General features: G+C 46.8%; 1 protein-coding gene across 1 annotated transcript in view; it reads left to right on the top strand.

Moving 5' to 3' along the window:
• Positions 1–17,322, top strand: part of LOC147646799 (serine/threonine-protein kinase pim-1-like) — a 34,570-nt gene extending 17,248 nt beyond the window's left edge. The window contains exons 2-6 of the mRNA XM_086872945.1: positions 15,242–15,415; positions 15,523–15,573; positions 15,778–16,144; positions 16,758–16,934; positions 17,169–17,322. Of these exons, the coding sequence (XP_086729071.1) occupies positions 15,242–15,415; positions 15,523–15,573; positions 15,778–16,144; positions 16,758–16,934; positions 17,169–17,275 (876 nt within the window). The 3' untranslated portion in view covers positions 17,276–17,322. The remainder of the gene's footprint in view (positions 1–15,241; positions 15,416–15,522; positions 15,574–15,777; positions 16,145–16,757; positions 16,935–17,168) is intronic.
• The last annotated feature ends 1,759 nt before the right edge of the window (positions 17,323–19,081 follow it).

Here is a 19,081-nt window from a genome sequence, read left to right as displayed (position 1 = left end):
GAAACCTCCCACAAAATCTTTACAAATTTCCACACATCCTAGAAAAATCCCTCAAAATTCTTCGTCTTCTCAAAATCTCACCAAATTCCAGAACATTCCAAAACATTTCAAAAAAATCGCACAACATTCCAGAAACCTCCCACAAAATTCTTTACTTTTTCACAAAACTCCACCAAATTCCAGAAACATCTCACAAAATCTCCACAAATTTCCACACAATCCTAATAATAAAACCTCTTGCTGTTCGATGGGATGGTAAGTCTAGGAAGAAAGGTCTTTTTTTCATGTGGTGCAGCTCGGCTCACTCAGGTTCTTATCAGTCCCTCTGGCGCTGGAAAAGTGCCGAGGCCCAGGCCCCGGTGGGCCACAGGCGTGAGCTCCCGGGGTTTGGCTGGGTGTTCAGTCCAGAGCAGGCTTGCACAGATCCAAGAAAATTGAAAAAAACAAGGGTCCAGGGAACTCCTCTGCCTCAGCTAGCTAAAACTAACTAAAAGTCAGAGAGAAGCTCTGTCCCGCTGTCTGTCCGTGCTGCAGACACCACAGTCCAGGAGCGGGGTGCGTGGGAGTGATGTTTTCCTTAACACACTGCGCGCTTCTTCTTTCCCCTCTCTTGCTTTCAGAGACAGTCTTAAAGGTGCAGGACTTAATATATAACATAAACCAGACGATTGGGGATACCAGTATCATAAAGTCACCCCAGGACACTAAGAAAAATACCTCAAAATTCTTCATGTCTCCTCAAAGTCTTTCAAAATTCCAGAAACATCCCACAAAATTCCACAAACATCCCAACAAACTCCCTAAGTCTTCTCAAAACCCTAACAAATTCCAGAAACATCCCACAAAATCTCCACAAATTTCCACACAATCCAAGAAAAATACCTCAAAATGCTTCATGTCTCTTCAATGTCTGCCCAATTCCAGAAACATCCCAAAAAATCTCCTCCAATTTGCACACAATCTAAGAAAACTCTTTCAAAATTCTTCAAGTCTGGTCAATATCGCACAAAATTCCAGAAACATCCCAAAAAATTCCACCAACATCCCAACAAACTCCCTAAGTCTTATCAAAACCCTACCAAATTCCAGAAATATCCCACAAAATCTTTACAAATTACCACACAAAGAAAAATACCTCAAAATTCTTCATGTCTTCTCAAAACCCTACCCAATTCCAGAAACCTCCCACAAAATTCTTTACATTTTCGCAAAACTCCACCAAATTCCAGAATCATCCCACAAAAACTCTTCCAATTTCCACAAAATTCCACAAACATCCCACAAAATTCCAGAAAAATCTTCTCAAAACCCTACCAAATTCCAGAAACCTCCCACAAAAGTCTTTACATTTTCACAAAACTTTACCAAATTACAGAAACATCCCACAAAATCTCCACAAATTTCCACACAATCTAAGAAAAATACCTCAAAAATCTTCATGTCTCCTCAAAGTCTACCAAATTCCAGAAACATCCTGCATAATCCCTCAAAAATCCCACCAAATTCCAAAAACATTCCACGGAATTCCACAAACATCCCAACAAACTCCCTAAATCTTCTCAAAACCTTACCAAATTCCAGAAACATTCCACAAAAATCTCCACAAATTTCCGCACAATCTATGAAAATACCTCAAAATCCTTCACGTCTCCTCAAAGTCTACCAATTCCAGAAACATCCTGCAAAATCCCTCAAAAATCCCACCACATTCCAAAAACATTCCACAGAATTCCACAAACATCCCAACAAACTCCCTAAATCTTCTCAAAACCCTACCAAATTCCAGAAACCTCACACAAAACCTTTTCCAATTTCCACAAAATTCCACAAACATTACACCAAATTCCAAATACATTCCACAAAATTCCACAAACATCCCAACAAACTCCCTAAATCTTCTCAAAACCCTACCAAATTCCACAAACATCCCATAAAAACTTTTCCAATTTCCACAAAATTCCACAAACATCCCAACAAACTCCCTAAGTCTTATCAAAACCCTACCAAATTCCAGAAATATCCCACAAAATCTTTAGAAATTACCACACAATCTAAGAAAAATATCTCAAAATTCTTCATGTCTTCTCAAAACCCTACCCAACTCCAGAAACCTCCCACAAAATCCTTTACATTTTTGCAAAACTTTCTCAAATTCCAGAAACACCCCACAAAATCTTTACAAATTTCCACACATCCTAGAAAAATCCCTCAAAATTCTTCGTCTTCTCAAAATCTCACCAAATTCCAGAACATTCCAAAACATTTCAAAAAAATCGCACAACATTCCAGAAACCTCCCACAATATTCTTTACTTTTTCACAAAACTCCACCAAATTCCAGAAACATCTCACAAAATCTCCACAAATTTCCACACAATCAAAGAAAAATACCTCAAAATTCTTCATGTCTCCTCAAAGTCCTTCAAAATTCCAGAAACATCCCACAAAATTCCACAAACATCCCAACAAACTCCTTAAGTCTTCTCAAAACCCTAACAAATTCCAGAAACATCCCACAAAATCTCCACAAATTTCCACACAATCCAAGAAAAATACCTCAAAATGCTTCATGTCTCTTCAATGTCTGCCCAATTCCAGAAACATCCCAAAAAATCTCCTCCAATTTGCACACAATCTAAGAAAACTCTTTCAAAATTCTTCAAGTCTGGTCAATATCGCACAAAATTCCAGAAACATCCCAAAAAATTCCACCAACATCCCAACAAACTCCCTAAGTCTTATCAAAACCCTACCAAATTCCAGAAATATCCCACAAAATCTTTACAAATTACCACACAAATAAAAATACCTCAAAATTCTTCATGTCTTCTCAAAACCCTACCCAATTCCAGAAACCTCCCAGAAAATCCTTTACATTTTTGCGAAACTCCCTCAAATTCCAGAAACATCCCACAAAATCTTTACAAATTTCCATACATCCTAGAAAAATCCCTGAACATTCTTCAAGTCTCCTCAAAATCTCACTAAATTCCAGAACATTCCACAACATTTCGAAGAAATCGCACAACATTCCAGAAACCTCCCACAAAATTCTTTACATTTTTGCAAAACTCCACCAAATTCCAGAATCATCCCACAAAAACTCTTCCAATTTCCACAAAATTTCACAAACATCCCACAAAATTCCAGAAAAATCTTCTCAAAACGCTACCAAATTCCAGAAACATCCCACAAAATTCCACAAACATCCCAACAAACTCCCTAAATCTTCTCAAAACCCTACCAAATTCCAGAAATTTCCCACAAAATCTTTACAAATTTCCACACATCCTAGAAAAATCCCTCAACATTCTTCAAGTCTCCTCAAAATCTCACCAAATTCCAGAACATTCCACAATATTTCAAAGAAATCGCACAACATTCCAGAAACCTCCCACAAAATTCTTTACGTTTTCGCAAAATTCCACCAAATTCCAGAAACATCCCACAAAATCTCCACAAATTTCCACACAATCTAAGAAAAATACCTCAAAATTCTTCATGTCTCCTCAAAGTCTTTCGAAATTCCACAAACATCCCACACAATTCCCTAAATCTTCTCAAAACCCTTTAAAATTCCAGAAACATCCCACAAAATCTCTTCCAATTTCCATAAAATTCCACAAACATCCCACAAAATTAAAGAAAAATCTTCTCAAAACCCTACCACATTTCAGAAACATCCCACAAAAATCTCCAAAAATTTCCACACAATCTAAGAAAAATACCTCAAAATGCTTCATGTCTCCTCAAAGTCAAAACTTTAAAAATTTCCACACGTCCTAGAAAAATCCCTCAAAATTCTTCAAGTCGCCTCGAAATCTCACCAAATTCCAGAACATTCCACAACATTTCAAAAAAATCGCACAACCTTCCAGAAACCTCCCACAAAATGCTTTACATTTTCACAAAACCCTACCAAATGCCAGAAACTTTCTACAAAACCTCCTCCAATTTGCACACAAGCTAAGAAAAATACCTGAAAATGCTTCACGTCTCTTCAGTCTACGAAATTCCAGAAACATCCCACAAAATCTCCTCCAATTTGCAAGTGATCTAAAAAAAATCTTTCAAAATACTTCAAGTCTAGTTAAAATCCCACAAAATTCCACAAACATCCCAAAAAATTCCACAGACATCCCAAAAAACTCCCTAAGTCTTATCAAAACCCTACCAAATTCCAGAAACCTCCCACAAAATTCTTTACATTTTCACAAAACTTTACCAAATTCCAGAAACATCCCACAAAATCTCCACAAATTTCCACACAATCTAAGAAAAATACCTCAAAATTCTTCATGTCTCCTCAAAATCTACCAAATTCCAGAAACATCCTGCATAATCCCTCAAAAATCCCACCAAATTCCAAAAACATTCCACGGAATTCCACAAACATCCCAACAAACTCCCTAAATCTTCTCAAAACCTTACCAAATTCCAGAAACATCCCACAAAAATCTCCACAAATTTCCGCACAATCTATGAAAATACCTCAAAATCCTTCACGTCTCCTCAAAGTCTACCAATTCCAGAAACATCCTGCAAAATCCCTCAAAAACCCCACCAAATTCCAAAAACATTCCACGGAATTCCACAAACATCCCAACAAACTCCCTAAATCTTCTCAAAACCCCACTAAATTCCAGAAAAATCTCACAAAATTCTAGAAAAATCTTCTCAAAACCCTACCAAATTCCAGAAACATCCCACAAAATTCCACAAAAATTTCAACAGATTCCCAAAACACCCCACAGAATTCCACAAATATCCCAACAAACTCACTAAATCTTCTCAAAACCGTACCAAATTCCAGAAACATCCCAAAAAAACTTTACAAATTACCACACAATCTAAGAAAAATACTTCAAAATACTTCATGTCTCCTCAAAGTCTACCAAATTCCAAAAATATCCCATGAAATCTCCACAAATTACCACACAATCTAAGAAAAATACCTCAAAATCCTTCATGTCTCCTCAAAGTCTTTCGAAATTCCACAAACATCCCACACAATTCCCTAAATCTTCTCAAAACCCTACCAAATTCCAGTAACATCCCACAAAAACTCTTCCAATTTCCAAAAATTCCGCAAACATCCCACAAATATCCAGAAAAATCTGTTCAAAACCCTACCACACTCCAGAAACATCCTGTAAAATCCCACAAAAATACCACCAAATTCCAAAAACATACCACGGAATTCCAAGCATCTCAACAAACTCAATAAATCTTCTCAAAACCCTCCCAAATTCCAGAAACATCCCACAAAATAACAGAAAAATCTTCTCAATACCCTACCAAATTCCAGAAATATCCCACAAAATCTTGACAAATTTCCACACAATCTAAAAAAACCCCTCAAAATTCTTCATGTCTCCTCAAAGTCTTTCAAATTACAGAAACATCCCAAAAAAATCTCCACAAATTTGCACACAAACTAAGAAAACTCTTTCAAAATTCATCAAGTCTAGTCAAAATCCCTCAAAATTCCCTGAAACATCCCAACAAACTCATTAAATCTTCTCAAAACCCTATCACATTCCAGAAACATCCCACAAAATCTCCAAAAATTTCCACACAATCTAAGAAAAATACCTCAATTGCTTCATATCTCCTCAGTCCTTAAAGCTGCAGAAACATCCCACAAAATTCCACAAAAATCCCACAGAATTCCAGAAACATCGCACATAATTCCACAAATATCCCAACAAACTCCCTAAATCTTCTCAAAACCCTACCACATTCCAGAAATATCCCACAAAAACTTTTCCAATTTCCACTCATCCTAGAAAAATCCCTCAAAATTCTTCGTCTCTTTAAAATCTTATCAAATTCCAGAACATTCCACAACTTTCCAAACAAATCGCACAATCTTCCAGAAACCTCATACAAAATTCTTTACATTTTCACAAAACCCTACCAAATTCCAGAAACTTCCCACTAAACCTCCACCAATTTGCACACAATCTAAGAAAAATCTTTCAAAATTCTTCAAGTCCAGTCAAAATCCCACAAAATTCCAGAAACATCCCAAAAAATTCCACCAACATCCCAACAAACTCCCTAAGTCTTATCAAAACCCTACCAAATTCCAGAAATATCCCACAAAATCTTTACAAATTACAACACAATCTAAGAAAAATGCCTCAAAATTCTTCATGTCTCCTCAAAGTCTTTCGAAATTCCACAAACATCCCACACAATTCCACGTACATCCCAACAAACTCCTTAAACCTTCTCAAAACCCTACCAAATTCCAGAAACATCTCACAAAATTCTAGAAAAATCTTCTCAAAACCCCACCAAATTCCAGAAACTTCCCACAAAATCTTTTCCAATTTCCACAAAATTCCACAAACATTCCAAAAAATTCCAGAAAAATCCCACAAAATTCCAGAATCATCCCAACAAACTCCTTAAGTCTTATCAAAACCCTACCAAATTCCAGAAATATCCCACAAAATCTTTACAAATTACCACACAATCTAAGAAAAATACCTCAAAATTTTTCATGTCTTCTCAAAACCCTACCCTATTCCAGAAACCTCCCACAAAATTCTTTACATTTTTGCAAAACTCTCTCATATTCCAGAAACATCCCACAAAATCTCCACAAATTTCCACACATCCTAGAAAAATCCCTGAACATTCTTCAAGTCTCCTCAAAATCTCACCAAATTCCAGAATATTCCACAACATTTCAAAAAAATCGCACAACATTCCAGAAACCTCCCACAAAATTTTTTACATTTTCACAAAACTCCACCAAATTCCAGAAACATCCCACAAAAACTTCTCCAATTTCCACAAAATTCCACAAACATTCCACAAAATTCCAGAAAAATCCCACAAAATTCCACCAACATCCCAACAAACTCCTTAAGTCTTATCAAAACCCTACCAAATTCCAGAAACATCCCATAAAAATCTCCACAAATTACCACACAATCTATGAAAATACCTCAAAATCTTTCATCTCTCCTCAAAGTCTACCAATTCCAGAAACATCCTGCAAAATCCCTCAAAAATCCCACCACATTCCAAAAACATTCCACAAAATGCCACAAACATCCCAACAAATACCCTAAATCTTCTCAAAACCCTACCAAATTGCAGAAACATCCCACGGAATTATCCAAAAATTTCAACAAATTCCAAAAACATCCCAAGAAATTCTACAAACATCCCAAAAAAATCACTAAATCTTCTCAAAACCGTACCAAATTCCAGAAATATCCCACAAAAATCTCCACAAATTATCACACAATCTATGAAAAACCCTCAAAATTCTTCATGCTTCCTCAGTCTTTCAAATTCCAGAAACATCACACAAAATCTCCAAAAATTCCCACACAATCTAAGAAAAATACCTCAAAATGCTTCATGTCTCCTCAATGTCCTTCAAAATTCCAGAAACATCCCACCAAATTCCACAAAAGTCCCACCAAATTCCAGAAACATCCCAAAAAATTCCACAAAAATCCCAACAAACTCCCTAAGTCTTCTTAAAACCCTAACAAATTCCAGAAACATCCCACAAAAATCTCCACAAATTACCACACATCCTAGATAAATCCCTCAAAATTCTTCAAGTCTTCTCAAAATCTCACCTAATTCCAGAACATTCCACAACATTCCAAAAAAATCGCACAACATTCCAGAAACCTCACACAAATTTCTTTACATTTTCACAAAACCCTACCGAATTCCACAAACATCCCTCAAAATCTCCACAAATTTCCACACAATCTAAGAAAAATACCTTAAAATGCTTCATGTCTCTTCAAAGTCTACCAAATTCCAGAAACATCTTAAAAAATATCCTCTAATTTGCACACAATCTTAGAAAACTCTTTCAAAATTCTTCAAGTCTAGTCAAAATCCCACGAAATTCCAGAAACATCCCAGCAAACTCCCTAAATCTTCTCAAAACCCTACCAAATTCCAGAAACATCCCACAAAAACTTTTCCAATTTCCACAAAATTCCACAAACACTCCACCAAATTCCAGAAAAATCACACAAAATTCCACAAACATCCCAACAAACTCCCTAAGTCTTCTCAAAACCCTACCAAATTCCAGAATTATCCCACAAAATCTTTACAAATTACCACACAATCTAAGAAAAATACCTCAAAATTCTTCAAGTCTAGTCAAAATTCCTCAAAATTCCAGAAACATCCCAGAAAATTCCAGAAAAATCCCACAAAATTCCACAAACATCCCAACAAAATCTCTAAATCTTCTCAGAACCATACCATATTCTAGAAACTTCTCACAAAATCTTTACAGATTTCCACAAAATCGAAGAAAAATCCCTCAGAATTTTTCAAGTCTCCTCCATATCCCACAAAATTCCACAAAAATCCCACAAAATTCCAGAAACATCCCACAAAATTTCACAGTTATTCCACAAAATTCCACAAATATCTCACAAAATTCCAGTAAAATCTGATTAAATTGTTAGCGTTCAGGATCACACATAATCACAAATGATTATATGCGGGTGCTTTATTAAGAGATCTGGGTGTCAGGGGTACACATACCCAAATCTCTCCCATCTTGGTTTTGAGTTGAACATATTTTCATAGTCTAGCATTATATAACTCACATATTAATTATTAAACTTACATTGTTCTATTGTATGCATTGTTTTTACCCAAGCATGGATTGCTCCTGATCCGCCCCAGCCCCCTAACATTGTTCCTCACGTTCTTTAAACAATAATTACAGCTAATCACATCTAACAATTGTATCATGATCATCTACTGATTACACAGGTGCAATTTTGACCTGATTTTTAGCAAGTACAAGGCCTAACATTTCCCAGGGCCAACTTTTCCAAGGCCTTTCCAAACCTAACTAACTTTATAAGTCCCCAAATTTTCTAACATTTTGAGACCTTTTACTATCACTTATAGGACTTGTGTGCTCCAGACCCCTCACCAGCCTTGTTGCCCTTCTCTGGACACGCTCCAGCCCATCCATGACCTTCCTAAATTGGGGGCCCAGAACTGGACACAGCACTCGAGGTGCTGCCCAACCAGTGCAGAGTAGAGGGGAGGAATCCCTGCCCTGCTCCTGCTGGCCACACTGTTCCTGATCCAGGCCAGGAGCCATTGGCCTTCTTGGCCACCTGGGCACACTGCTGGCTCATGCCCAGCCTGCTGTCCATCAGTGTCCCAGCTCCCTTTCTGCCTGGCTGCTGTCCAGCCACTCTGTCCCCAGCCTGTAGCACTGCAGGGGTTGTTGGGGCCAAAGTGCACGACCCGACACTTGGACTTGTTAAACCTCACCTTGTTGGGTTTGGGCCCTGGATCCAGCCTGTCCAGCTGCCTGTGCAGAGCCCTCCTACGCTGCAGCACATCAACACTCCCAGCCAAGCTGGTGTCACCACGGTTCCATGGGGCCCTAGAGTGTCACAATGGTCTCCAGGATTCCATGAAGCCTCCCACCAATCCAGTTTTGGATCATACTGGGAGTGACTGGACTCATACTGGGAGTATCTGAGAATGACTGGGAACATACCATGCACATCATTCCCCATACTGGGGGTGACTGGGAGCAACTGGGAGCGTGCTGGGAGCCAACGGCATCATCCTGGGACTGACTGGGTTGATCTAGTCCGAGGAAAATGGGACCATCCTGGGAGTGCTGCCATGTGACAAGGATCATACTGGAGCTTACTGGACTCATACTGGTGTTGAAAGGGAACAGCTGGGATCTCTGAACACCAAAGGTTCCTTTCCTGCCCACTGAAGAAGGAGCTTCCCAGTGTCCATGTGTGAGGGGACCTTCACCTGAACCAGATGCTGTTAGGAGAAAAAGCTGCCTCTGCTGGCAAATCCCACACAACAAGTCAATGCCAAGAGAGAGCATTTTACTTTCACAACTTCCCTCCTGGAGCCACAGTCCTTTTGGATCACACAGCAAGCAAGAGAACAGCACAAAATATAAGGCTGTGTCCAGTTTTTGGCTGGGTGAGCAAACAGAGGGAGTGCCAGGGTCCGCTGCCACAGACTCTCCTCTTGGGGAACAGAACCCCCCAGGCTCCATTCCAAATGCTGTGCACACCCTGCTGGCTACAAACAACCCCTTTTTTAAGAAGTTGTTGGCAGGAGCTTTCCCAAATAAATGGCATCTTAATGGCAATTTTCATTCAAAATCACCTCCGTTCCAAAGGATGAATAGAAAGCCCACAGCAATCCCAAAGGCACATATGGTGCACCTGGGGAAATCCTCAACTTCAGGGCCCAGTGGGTTAAAAAATACCCATAAGAAGCCACAGAGTGCAGAGTGCAAACTGCAACAACCACTTGCTGGATCATTTTGGCTGTGCTGCACATGTCTGCAGACTCTCTGTCCCCCTGCAAGGACAGAAGGACACCCATCAGGGGCTGGGCTGGCTGCTGAGAATGCCTCGGGAAGGACGATCCTCAGGCAATGAGCAGGCGCCCAGAGCCGCTCTGACACTGAGGCCTCTGTGCCCCACAGCAACGGGAACACCACAAGGACACGGCAACGTTCCTGTGACATCACAGCAGCAGCTCCCCCAAAAATTGCCTGCAAGGTTCTCCTGGGTCACCAAGGAGCACAAAGGATCCTCAGAGGGCACAACCTATTGCTCAAAGGATCCAAGAGGAGCTCAGAAAATGCAGCAAATGAGGACACCCCACAGCCCAGCCTGAACACTGAGAACGAACAAAGAAGTGACCAAACCAAAGGAAATACAACTTTTGGTCACTGATGCTTCTGACTATAACCAGCAAGGCTGTTCCATCTGGGATCTTTGTTCTAGAAACAAGCAACGTTCTCTGCTGTAACTGTACATAAAGCTGGAACTTGGGGGAAAGAAGTTTTGTGTGACTTCTTGGACATCTTGTGGCTGAGGGTGTCCAAGGCAATGGACTCACAAGCGGGGTCCCTGCCCTCCCGACTGACAGCTGCCATCTCTCCTTCAGCCCCATGCGTGTCTCCAACAACCTCCTGTCAAGGGCCTCCATCCACACATTCCATCACCAGCCACAGATCCTCATCGACGAGGTCACCCAGCATCCCTGAGGCCACAGCAGGGAGTGCTCCTGACATCTGGTACAGCACTGTGGCTTTCCTGGGATCCTTCTGGTGCCTGTGGCTGAGAGGAGTGGGGTGGATGGAACCAGGATGGGTCACAGATCAGCAGCCCCACTGCAAGCAGTGCTTTCTCCTGCTGTGTGGGGACCGTGGGGTGACTGATATTGGGACTCCTCTGGCTTTGGCTCCTGCAGACCACACAGTGGCTCAGACACTGGCCTGAGGGAAGGGGTCTCATGGAAACCCGGCACAGGCATTTCTCTTTGGAGAGGGGGTTCTGCAGGGAGAAGGGAAAACGAGAGACTTTCCTGTCTCCTGAGATTCCCCCTCCTCTTTCAGCAGCCATACCACAATCCATCAATACCAGAGTTCATAGGGTCACTTCCATGCCAGGGAGCACAAGGCACTCAAAACAGAACCCTGCCAGAGCCCAGCACTACCTGCTCATTTGGAGGGTGTGGGGGAATGGAATTTCAGCAGGAGCTGACCCACAATGATACTTTGCCACTTGTGGGTTTCTCACAGCCTTAGAAGGAGTTTGAGATCTCTGTCCCCAACACCCGCTCACCCTTCAAGTGCACACACGCGCCTGGGGGCAATTCAGGGTCCCTGGAGTGGTGGCTGCTAATCTTGGAAACAGGAGCTGTTGTCTTTTCCAATGGCCTTAACTCCCTTCTAGCTATTAGAAAGTGGGTGAGTAAAGGAAATGACCCTGGAGGAAGGGGACCAGAACCTTGGAAAAAGATGAAACATCTTTTGTCTGAATTACAAATTAAATCGCTTTCATTTATTTCTTTAGTACTACTCTATTACTACAAACAAAAACATGTTTCTGAGCTGATTGTTGGGATTCGGGGCTTTATTTCTTGTTCTTGTTGTTGTTATTATTATTTTTTAGTATTACTTTTCATTGTCAAGACTTTTAAATCTTAGACATAAATAACAATGGCTGGATGTCACACACTGGGAAAATTCCCTTGTTTTTCCCACCAGAATTAAACTGGACACTCAACTCCAAGTTGCCAGTGGATTCTAAAGACGGAAAATCCTGTTAATGCCGGGTTTCGTGTGGTTTGGAGCTGGGGAAGGGTCTCATCCCCTCCCAGAGGTGCCCCAAGCCCGCTCTGCTGCCACGTCTGCACTCGCGGCCCCTCACGGCGGCCCTGCCCTGGGGACATGGTGGGACCCCCTCCTGCCAGGGCTGAGGCTCCTCATGGCCCCTCACAGCCCCTCATGGCCCCATAGAACTTCTCAGGGCCCCATAAAACCTCTCATGGCCTCTCAAAGCCCTTCATGGCCCCTCATTTTTCCTCACGGCCCCTCTCAGCTCCAGGCGCGGGGCTCCTCCCAAAGGAGAAGGGGTCGGGCCCTGCTCTTTCTCCTTTTATTTCGGTCCCTTCATAGCGACGAGTAAACAAAGGCTGAATGGAGCCTTTCCCCAGCGTTTCCCTCGGGGTTCATTGCGGGCTGAAGCTCTGTGCAGGCGCTGGCCCCAGTGCCAACATCCCTGCAGCCCCCAAGGCCTTTGCTGTCCCCCCGTGTCCATTCCCTGTCCCCGAGTCCCGCCCGGCTCTGGCAGCAGCAGCAGCCGCAGCGCAGCGGGCGCCGGCCCGGCCCGGCCGGGGCTCCAGGCCACGAGCAGCAGCAGCGCCGGCCCTTCCCACCTGCTCCTGCCTCGGCTTGCCAGGGCTTTTGCCAGGGCAATTCTGGACTACAGCAACAATCCCCCACAAACAGCCCTGATTCCTCAGGCCCGCCTCTGCTGCCCTCAGCCAGCCTTCAGAGGAAGAAAGGATCGGGTTCCAGCGCTGTTTTCAGCACTGTTTTACTCACCCTGAGGTGACAGCAGGAGGCTGTTGGTGCCTTGGCCTTGGCAGTTGTAGATCCCGGCTGCTCTTGCCCCTCTTCTGCTTGCCACTTGAATTTTAGCAGTACAGCTGCAATTGCCTCTTTCAATCAGTGCGACCCACTGTGCTTTTCTGACAGGGAACTCGGACTGCTTGTTAAAAAGGCCTCATGAGTAGTAGATCTCCAAATGCTCCCAACTCCCTGAGCACAAAATCAAAGAGAATTAAAGCCACACAGGTCACATTTGCAGTGCTCAAACACAGCCCTGTTGCTGCTGCTGCTGCTGAAATAGAATCAACTGACAGAGGCCATCACAGAAATTGCCTTTACAGTGGCAAATAAAATGAAAAAATCGACTAGGAGAAAAAAAAACATAACTCCCCAACTCGCTTCACTGTTTCTACGGAGCAGCAGAAGAAAAAGGAACAGGGCACCTTTCAGGCAGTCCCACAAGCTCAGGGTTCTCATTTCATGGGGAATCTGAGATGCAATTGGCCTTTTTAAAAGGATAAAACAAAGGGAATGAATTGGAAATTATTAGGAAAAAATGTACCTTCTTATATACAAAGTTCACCAAGTCATTCCCTGCATTTCTCCTTTTCACATTCTTTCTGTCATCCAGAGAGGTCCAGCTTATCATGTTCAGATGCTTATCATCAACTGATTGTGCTCTTGATTTCTACCACTGCAAGAGATGTAGAATCATCTAAACTGAACACAGAAACAAACTCTCTCTGTCAGCCAATCTTCATGTTCCAGATCACTTTCAAGATGTCCATGGGGCTATTGGAATGATTAGCTCTCCACTTCTGGTTGCACACCCTGGAGATTCTTTCTCCGCATTCAGCCAGGCTTGTATTCCCGAACAATTCCTGGTACCTCATCATGTTTTCTTTGTCTAGAAGAGTAACAGTGAAATCCTTACCAATGGCACAACTCCCCAGTGCACAAGGAAAAGAAAGAACAAGTTGTCAAGTGCTTGAAATATTTGTCCTGCTTTGCTGCAAGAGTTGTGCTGCAGTCACAGTGTGGGAAGCCAAGAGAAGCTGCAGCTGGGGGCACATCTTGTGACAGGAGCTGCGCCTTGTTCTCCAGGACAGGTTTTTGGAAAGAACAGACGGGACTGTGGAGAAGATTCTGGGAAAATTGAAACAACATTTTTATGAAATGAAAATCAAATCAAAAGAAACAACCAATATATTTTTCTCTATTTTTCTCTATTCTCTATTTTTATATTCCCCTTTTCCATCTTGCACTTTCTCCATCCCATTCATTCCAAATGGATCTCACCTCTAAGATCTGAGACTTGGCAAGTTTTAGACACCGTAAAATACCATGAGCTATGCCCAGTTTGCCTTGCCCTGTTTTCCTTGGAAAGCAATGCTGGAGACACAAGTGCAGTGCTTGGATCGGGTACAAATTCTGCATTCAGGGAATGTGCTCAGACGGTGCCTGACCCTCAGCAGGGACAAGGCACAGCAGCAGCCAAGGGCATTCCTGTGCCCCTGTGCAGGAGTCAAGACTCTGGCTCTTGGCTCAACACGGCAAAGTTCCCGTGTTTGGCCAGGCTCAGGGGCTGCCCGGGGAGTGCGGGGCTCGGGCCGGGGCCGAGCGGGCAACGGACAAACGGACACGGGGACAAACGGTCCCGGTGCTTCAGTTGCAGCGGCGGCAGCAGCGGCAGCAGCAGCAGCGGCGGCAGCAGCAGCAGTAGAAGCAGCGAAAGCATCAAATTTATCACTTTTCTGTCTCTCCTCTCCCTTTCCCACTGTCCCACATTCTCTGTGGGTCTCCCTTTTCCTGCGTCCCCCCCTTTTCCAGGTTCCCTCTCCCCGTACCCGCCCGGGCCATGCCCCCGGCCCGCCCCCGGCCCCGCCCACGGGCCCAGGCGGGGTTGCCCCGGCCCCGGCCCCGTCCCCGACCCCGGCCCCGGCCGTCCCGCCGTGGTCTCGCCTCCGCTGGGCTCTGGCTGTGCTGGCGCTGGCGCTGCTGGGCGGGCATCATTGCCTGGGGCTGGGGCGGAATCGCTGCCCTTTGGCTCCGCCTTGCCCGATCCCGGCCCCGGCCCCGACGCAGGCTCCGGTCCCGGCCCCAGCTCCGGTCCCGACCCCGGCCCTGTCCCCGGCCCCGGTCCCGACCCCGGCCCTGCCCCCGGCTCCTCCCGGGGCCCGCGGAGGACACAGGCGGCGGGGCCGCTGCCGCCGCCTCCGCTGCGGCTTCCCCGGCCCGAGCTCCGCCGCTCAGCAGCGCGGCCGCTGGCCCCGAGCCGCCGCTGCCGCGTTCCAATGAGGGAACGCCTGCGGATGCCCGGCCCGGGGAGCTCGGGGAGCGCTCGGGGGCCGTTCCTGTCCCCGGGCCGAGCGCTGATGGCCGCGACTCGCCCCCAGGGAAGGCGCAGGAGGCCCTGCAGCAGCGCTACGAGCTGGGCCCGCTGCTGGGGCGCGGCGGCTTCGGCAGCGTCTTCGCGGCCACGCGACTCTCGGACGGCGCCCCGGTGAGCGGTGGGCAGAGGAGGAGGAGGAGGAGGAGGGGGCGGAGGAGATGGCGGGGGCGCGGCGGGGCGGGCAGCGAGCTCAAGCCTCTGCTGCTCCTTGCTCGCAGGTGGCCATCAAATGTGTGCCGCGGGATCGCGTCCGGCTCTGGGGCGAGCTGGTGAGTGTGCGGGGCCAGCGGCAGAAGCCGGGGCGTGCCGGGCAGGGATGAGCCGGGGCCCGGCGGGGTGGGAGCCGCCGAGAGCCCTGCGGGGAGAGCGGGCGTGGGGTGAGCGAGGTGTGCAGAGCATCCCGGGCTGGCTGAGGGGTCCCAGAGCCCTGGCCCGGCCTCAGCCCCACTGACAGCACCGTGCTCCTCCCGCAGCCCGACGGCACCCGTGCTCCCATGGAGATTGTGCTGCTGGACAGGGTGTCCTCTGGCTGTGCTGCAGTCATTCAGCTGCTGGAGTGGCTTGAGCTCCCCGACAGCTTCGTGTTAGTGTTGGAGCGTCCACAGCGGTGCCAGGACCTCTCGCATTTGCTGGCGGAGCGGAGGTTCCTGCCAGAGGAGGAGGCGCGGGGGCTCTTTCGCCAGGTGCTGGAGGCCGTGCAGCACTGCAGCAGCTGCGGGGTCCTGCACAGGGACATAAAACCGGAGAACATCCTGCTCGACCTGGCCACTGGGCAGCTGAAATTGATCGACTTTGGCTGTGGCGCCTTCCTGCAAGACACAGCCTACACCCAGTTTGCAGGTGAGCCCTCGCAGGGGATGCTCCTGGCCGTCTCATGGCCCAGACTGGCTGTGGCACCGGGGATTCCCCGTGATGCTGCCAGGATGGGATCAATGCTTGAGGCAAATTGATTTGGATGGGGGTGTGAGTGGGGCCAGCTCCCAGCCCTGCCAAGAGCCTTCAGCACCCACTGTGCCCTGGGCTGGGGCTGGGACAGCCAGCCTGACAAAAACCCCCATGGGGGTAGCAGAGGGCGGGGGTCTGACCCCATGCCCCAGAGAGTTTAGTGAGTCAGCGAGGAAGGGCTTGAACTCCTCTGCTCCCCACGTTTGCCTTGGCCTATTAACAATGTTTTGGAGGCCATGCAGGCAGAGAGGAGAGTGTGTTTTCTCTACCACGGGGTGTGTTTTTATTTGCTTGTCATGGTTGGGCCTCCCCAGTGCTTCTGCTGCCCTCTTCCAGCAGCAGTGGCTTCTTTTCCAACCCTGGGTTTGTAGCCAAGTGCCAGGTGCTGGCAAGAGGGCAGTGGGTCACCCCGTGTGCTGCTGGGGCAGCCCCCACATGCCCAGGGATGCTGGGGCCAGGCTCTGGGAGCAGCAGCATCCCCCTGATGAGCTCCATCTGTGTTCCACAGGAACCCTGTCCTACAGCCCACCAGAGTGGATCCACCAGCAACGCTACCATGGTCAGGCAGCAACAATCTGGTCCCTGGGCCTCCTGCTCTACCAGCTGGTCATAGGGAAGCACCCATTCATGAGGGGCCAGCAGATCATCTGGGGGCGGATCTTGTTCCCACGACGGCTCTCCCAAGGTGAATCCTCATCTCTGGGCACAGGGGGAACACCAGGCTTGGGAGACAGCTGTGGGCTCATGAGCATCCTGCTCTGGCAGCTGCTGAGGAGGTGGCACATGTCCTGCTCTCCTGCAGACAGGGAATCCATGGGGAAGTTGAGGCCCAGCTCTGGGCACACCCAGCATGGCCTGGGCACTGGAAGGGGGCGGCAACTTCTCCAACTGACTGGTGATTCCTGGTTTCTCTCTTCAGAATGCCAAGATATTATTAAGAGGTGTTTGTCCATGCAACCCTCGGACAGGCCATCCTTAGAAGACCTTTTCCGCGATCCTTGGATGCAGGCTGTTCATCTGCCCTAGGAGATGGGAGAGATCCACATGCACAGTTGGATCCAGGGGCCTGGCAGGTAACAGCTCCACACATTTCTTGGCAATCGGTGGCAAAGCAAACCAGGCTGTTTTTGTCGTGCCTGTAGCTCTGAGCAGGGGTCATCAGAAGGGAACACACAGCTCTTGGGCTGGAGCTGAGCTGGACACCTGGTGTGGCAAGCACTGGTGGCCACCATTCCCCCTGCTTTTGCTTGTCTGCTTCACTGATGGCTGGGACCCTGGGCAGAGCACTGACAGCCTGGTCTGGCCCCTAGGCAAGGAGAAGGAGCCCCTGGAGAAGCTGTTACCCGCTGGGGCTGCTGCTGGAGACACCAAGGGCAACCTCAAGGATGGCAATCTCTTCCTCCAGCTGGCCAGCTGAAGATGATGGATTTCAATTCTGGCATGTCTTCTTCAAAGACTCGCTCCACGCCCAATTTGCAGGTGAGTCCACAGCCAGGGGATGCTCCCTGATCTGGGCATGGCACAGCCTGGCCAGGCACCAAAGGTTCCCCCCTTGGCTGGGGTGGATGCAAGCAATTCTTCAGTTGGCTGCCAAGCTGCTTTTTGTCTCTGGACAGCTGCTGAGGGGCTGGGTCTGCCGTGGCTGGCTGCAGGCTGGGCACATGGCCTGCCCTCCTGCTCTGCTCCCAAAGGCAGCAGTGATGGGCAGCTTTGGGCCCAGCTCTGAGCACGGCCAGCATGGCCTGGGCACCGCGGGTGGCTGGGACAAGGGGACAGGAGCCTTCAGCTGACGGGCGGTTTCTGGTTTCTCTCCTTGCAGCCGGGCTCTGCGGATGCTGAGGCTGCTCTGGGCTCTGCCAGGGCTCTGCTGGGCTCAGCCCCAGGCACAGCTGGGCTCACCCTGCCCTCCCATTGCTCTGACAGCTTTGCATCACACGAGCCCGTTCCCAGCACACCGCCTGAGCTTTCTACTTTTGCAGGTGAGTGAGACTCTCCTGCAGGCCAAGAGATTGCAGTTAGGGACACACATATAATTGGCAAGGACCCAAACTCTCCACAGTCCCAGCTGAATGCCTGCATCTGCACAGGATGTTTTCTGTGTCCCACTCTTCCTTTCTTTTTGGCTGCAATTGTGCAATTGCACTTTCTTCCTCCTCTAGAAGTGCCACTGCTGTGTTCCTGAGGCAGTGCAGTCTGGAGCTGATGGATGAAGAATCGCCCCTCTGCACTTCCAAACCAGAGCAAAAAGCTGTAAGTGGGACTTTGCATCTTTAAGAAACCCCTGAATGTTTGAAAGGGAATGTGCAGCTCATTCACAGGGTGAGAAGGAAGGGCACCTTCTAAAGCATTTGGGGTTTGACAGAGTTTAGATTCCCAGCGCTGCTTGGAGCTGGCAAGGCGCAAAGCACTTTCTTCTTGCTTCACTCCAATTTCACCACAATTTCAAATAACAATATTGGAATCAAACCCCACAAACTTTTTCAAAAAGGTTTCTGAGGTCGGTAAGATGCATCATGCCATCAGCACATCTGCAAAGTAAATAACTGTGTTTTATGTTTCAAAAGACCAATTACACCTTAATTCAAAGTTAGAGAAGATTTTTCACTGTACGCTTGGGTTCTGTTTTTATCTTTCACATTTTATAGAAGTTTTTTTTCTTTTATTTTTCCGCATTTTTCCCCTTAAAACAGAAATCATGCTATGAAAAAGAAGTGTCCTTTGCTCCTGGTTCCTGTGTGGAGCAGCTCCCTTCCTGCTGGCTGAGCTGCTCAGGCAGAGCCCGGCAGCTCCTGGCCCTGCAGGGCTGAGGCTTTTCCCCGTTGCTGGGCACAG

Source organism: Cyanistes caeruleus, unplaced genomic scaffold, assembly GCF_971803275.1.
Source record: "Cyanistes caeruleus unplaced genomic scaffold, bCyaCae1.hap1.1 HAP1_SCAFFOLD_78, whole genome shotgun sequence".
In the NCBI taxonomy this organism is placed as follows: Eukaryota; Metazoa; Chordata; class Aves; order Passeriformes; family Paridae; genus Cyanistes; species Cyanistes caeruleus.
Note: the sequence above shows the minus strand (reverse complement) of the source record. Positions and strands in the feature narration are given on the sequence as shown.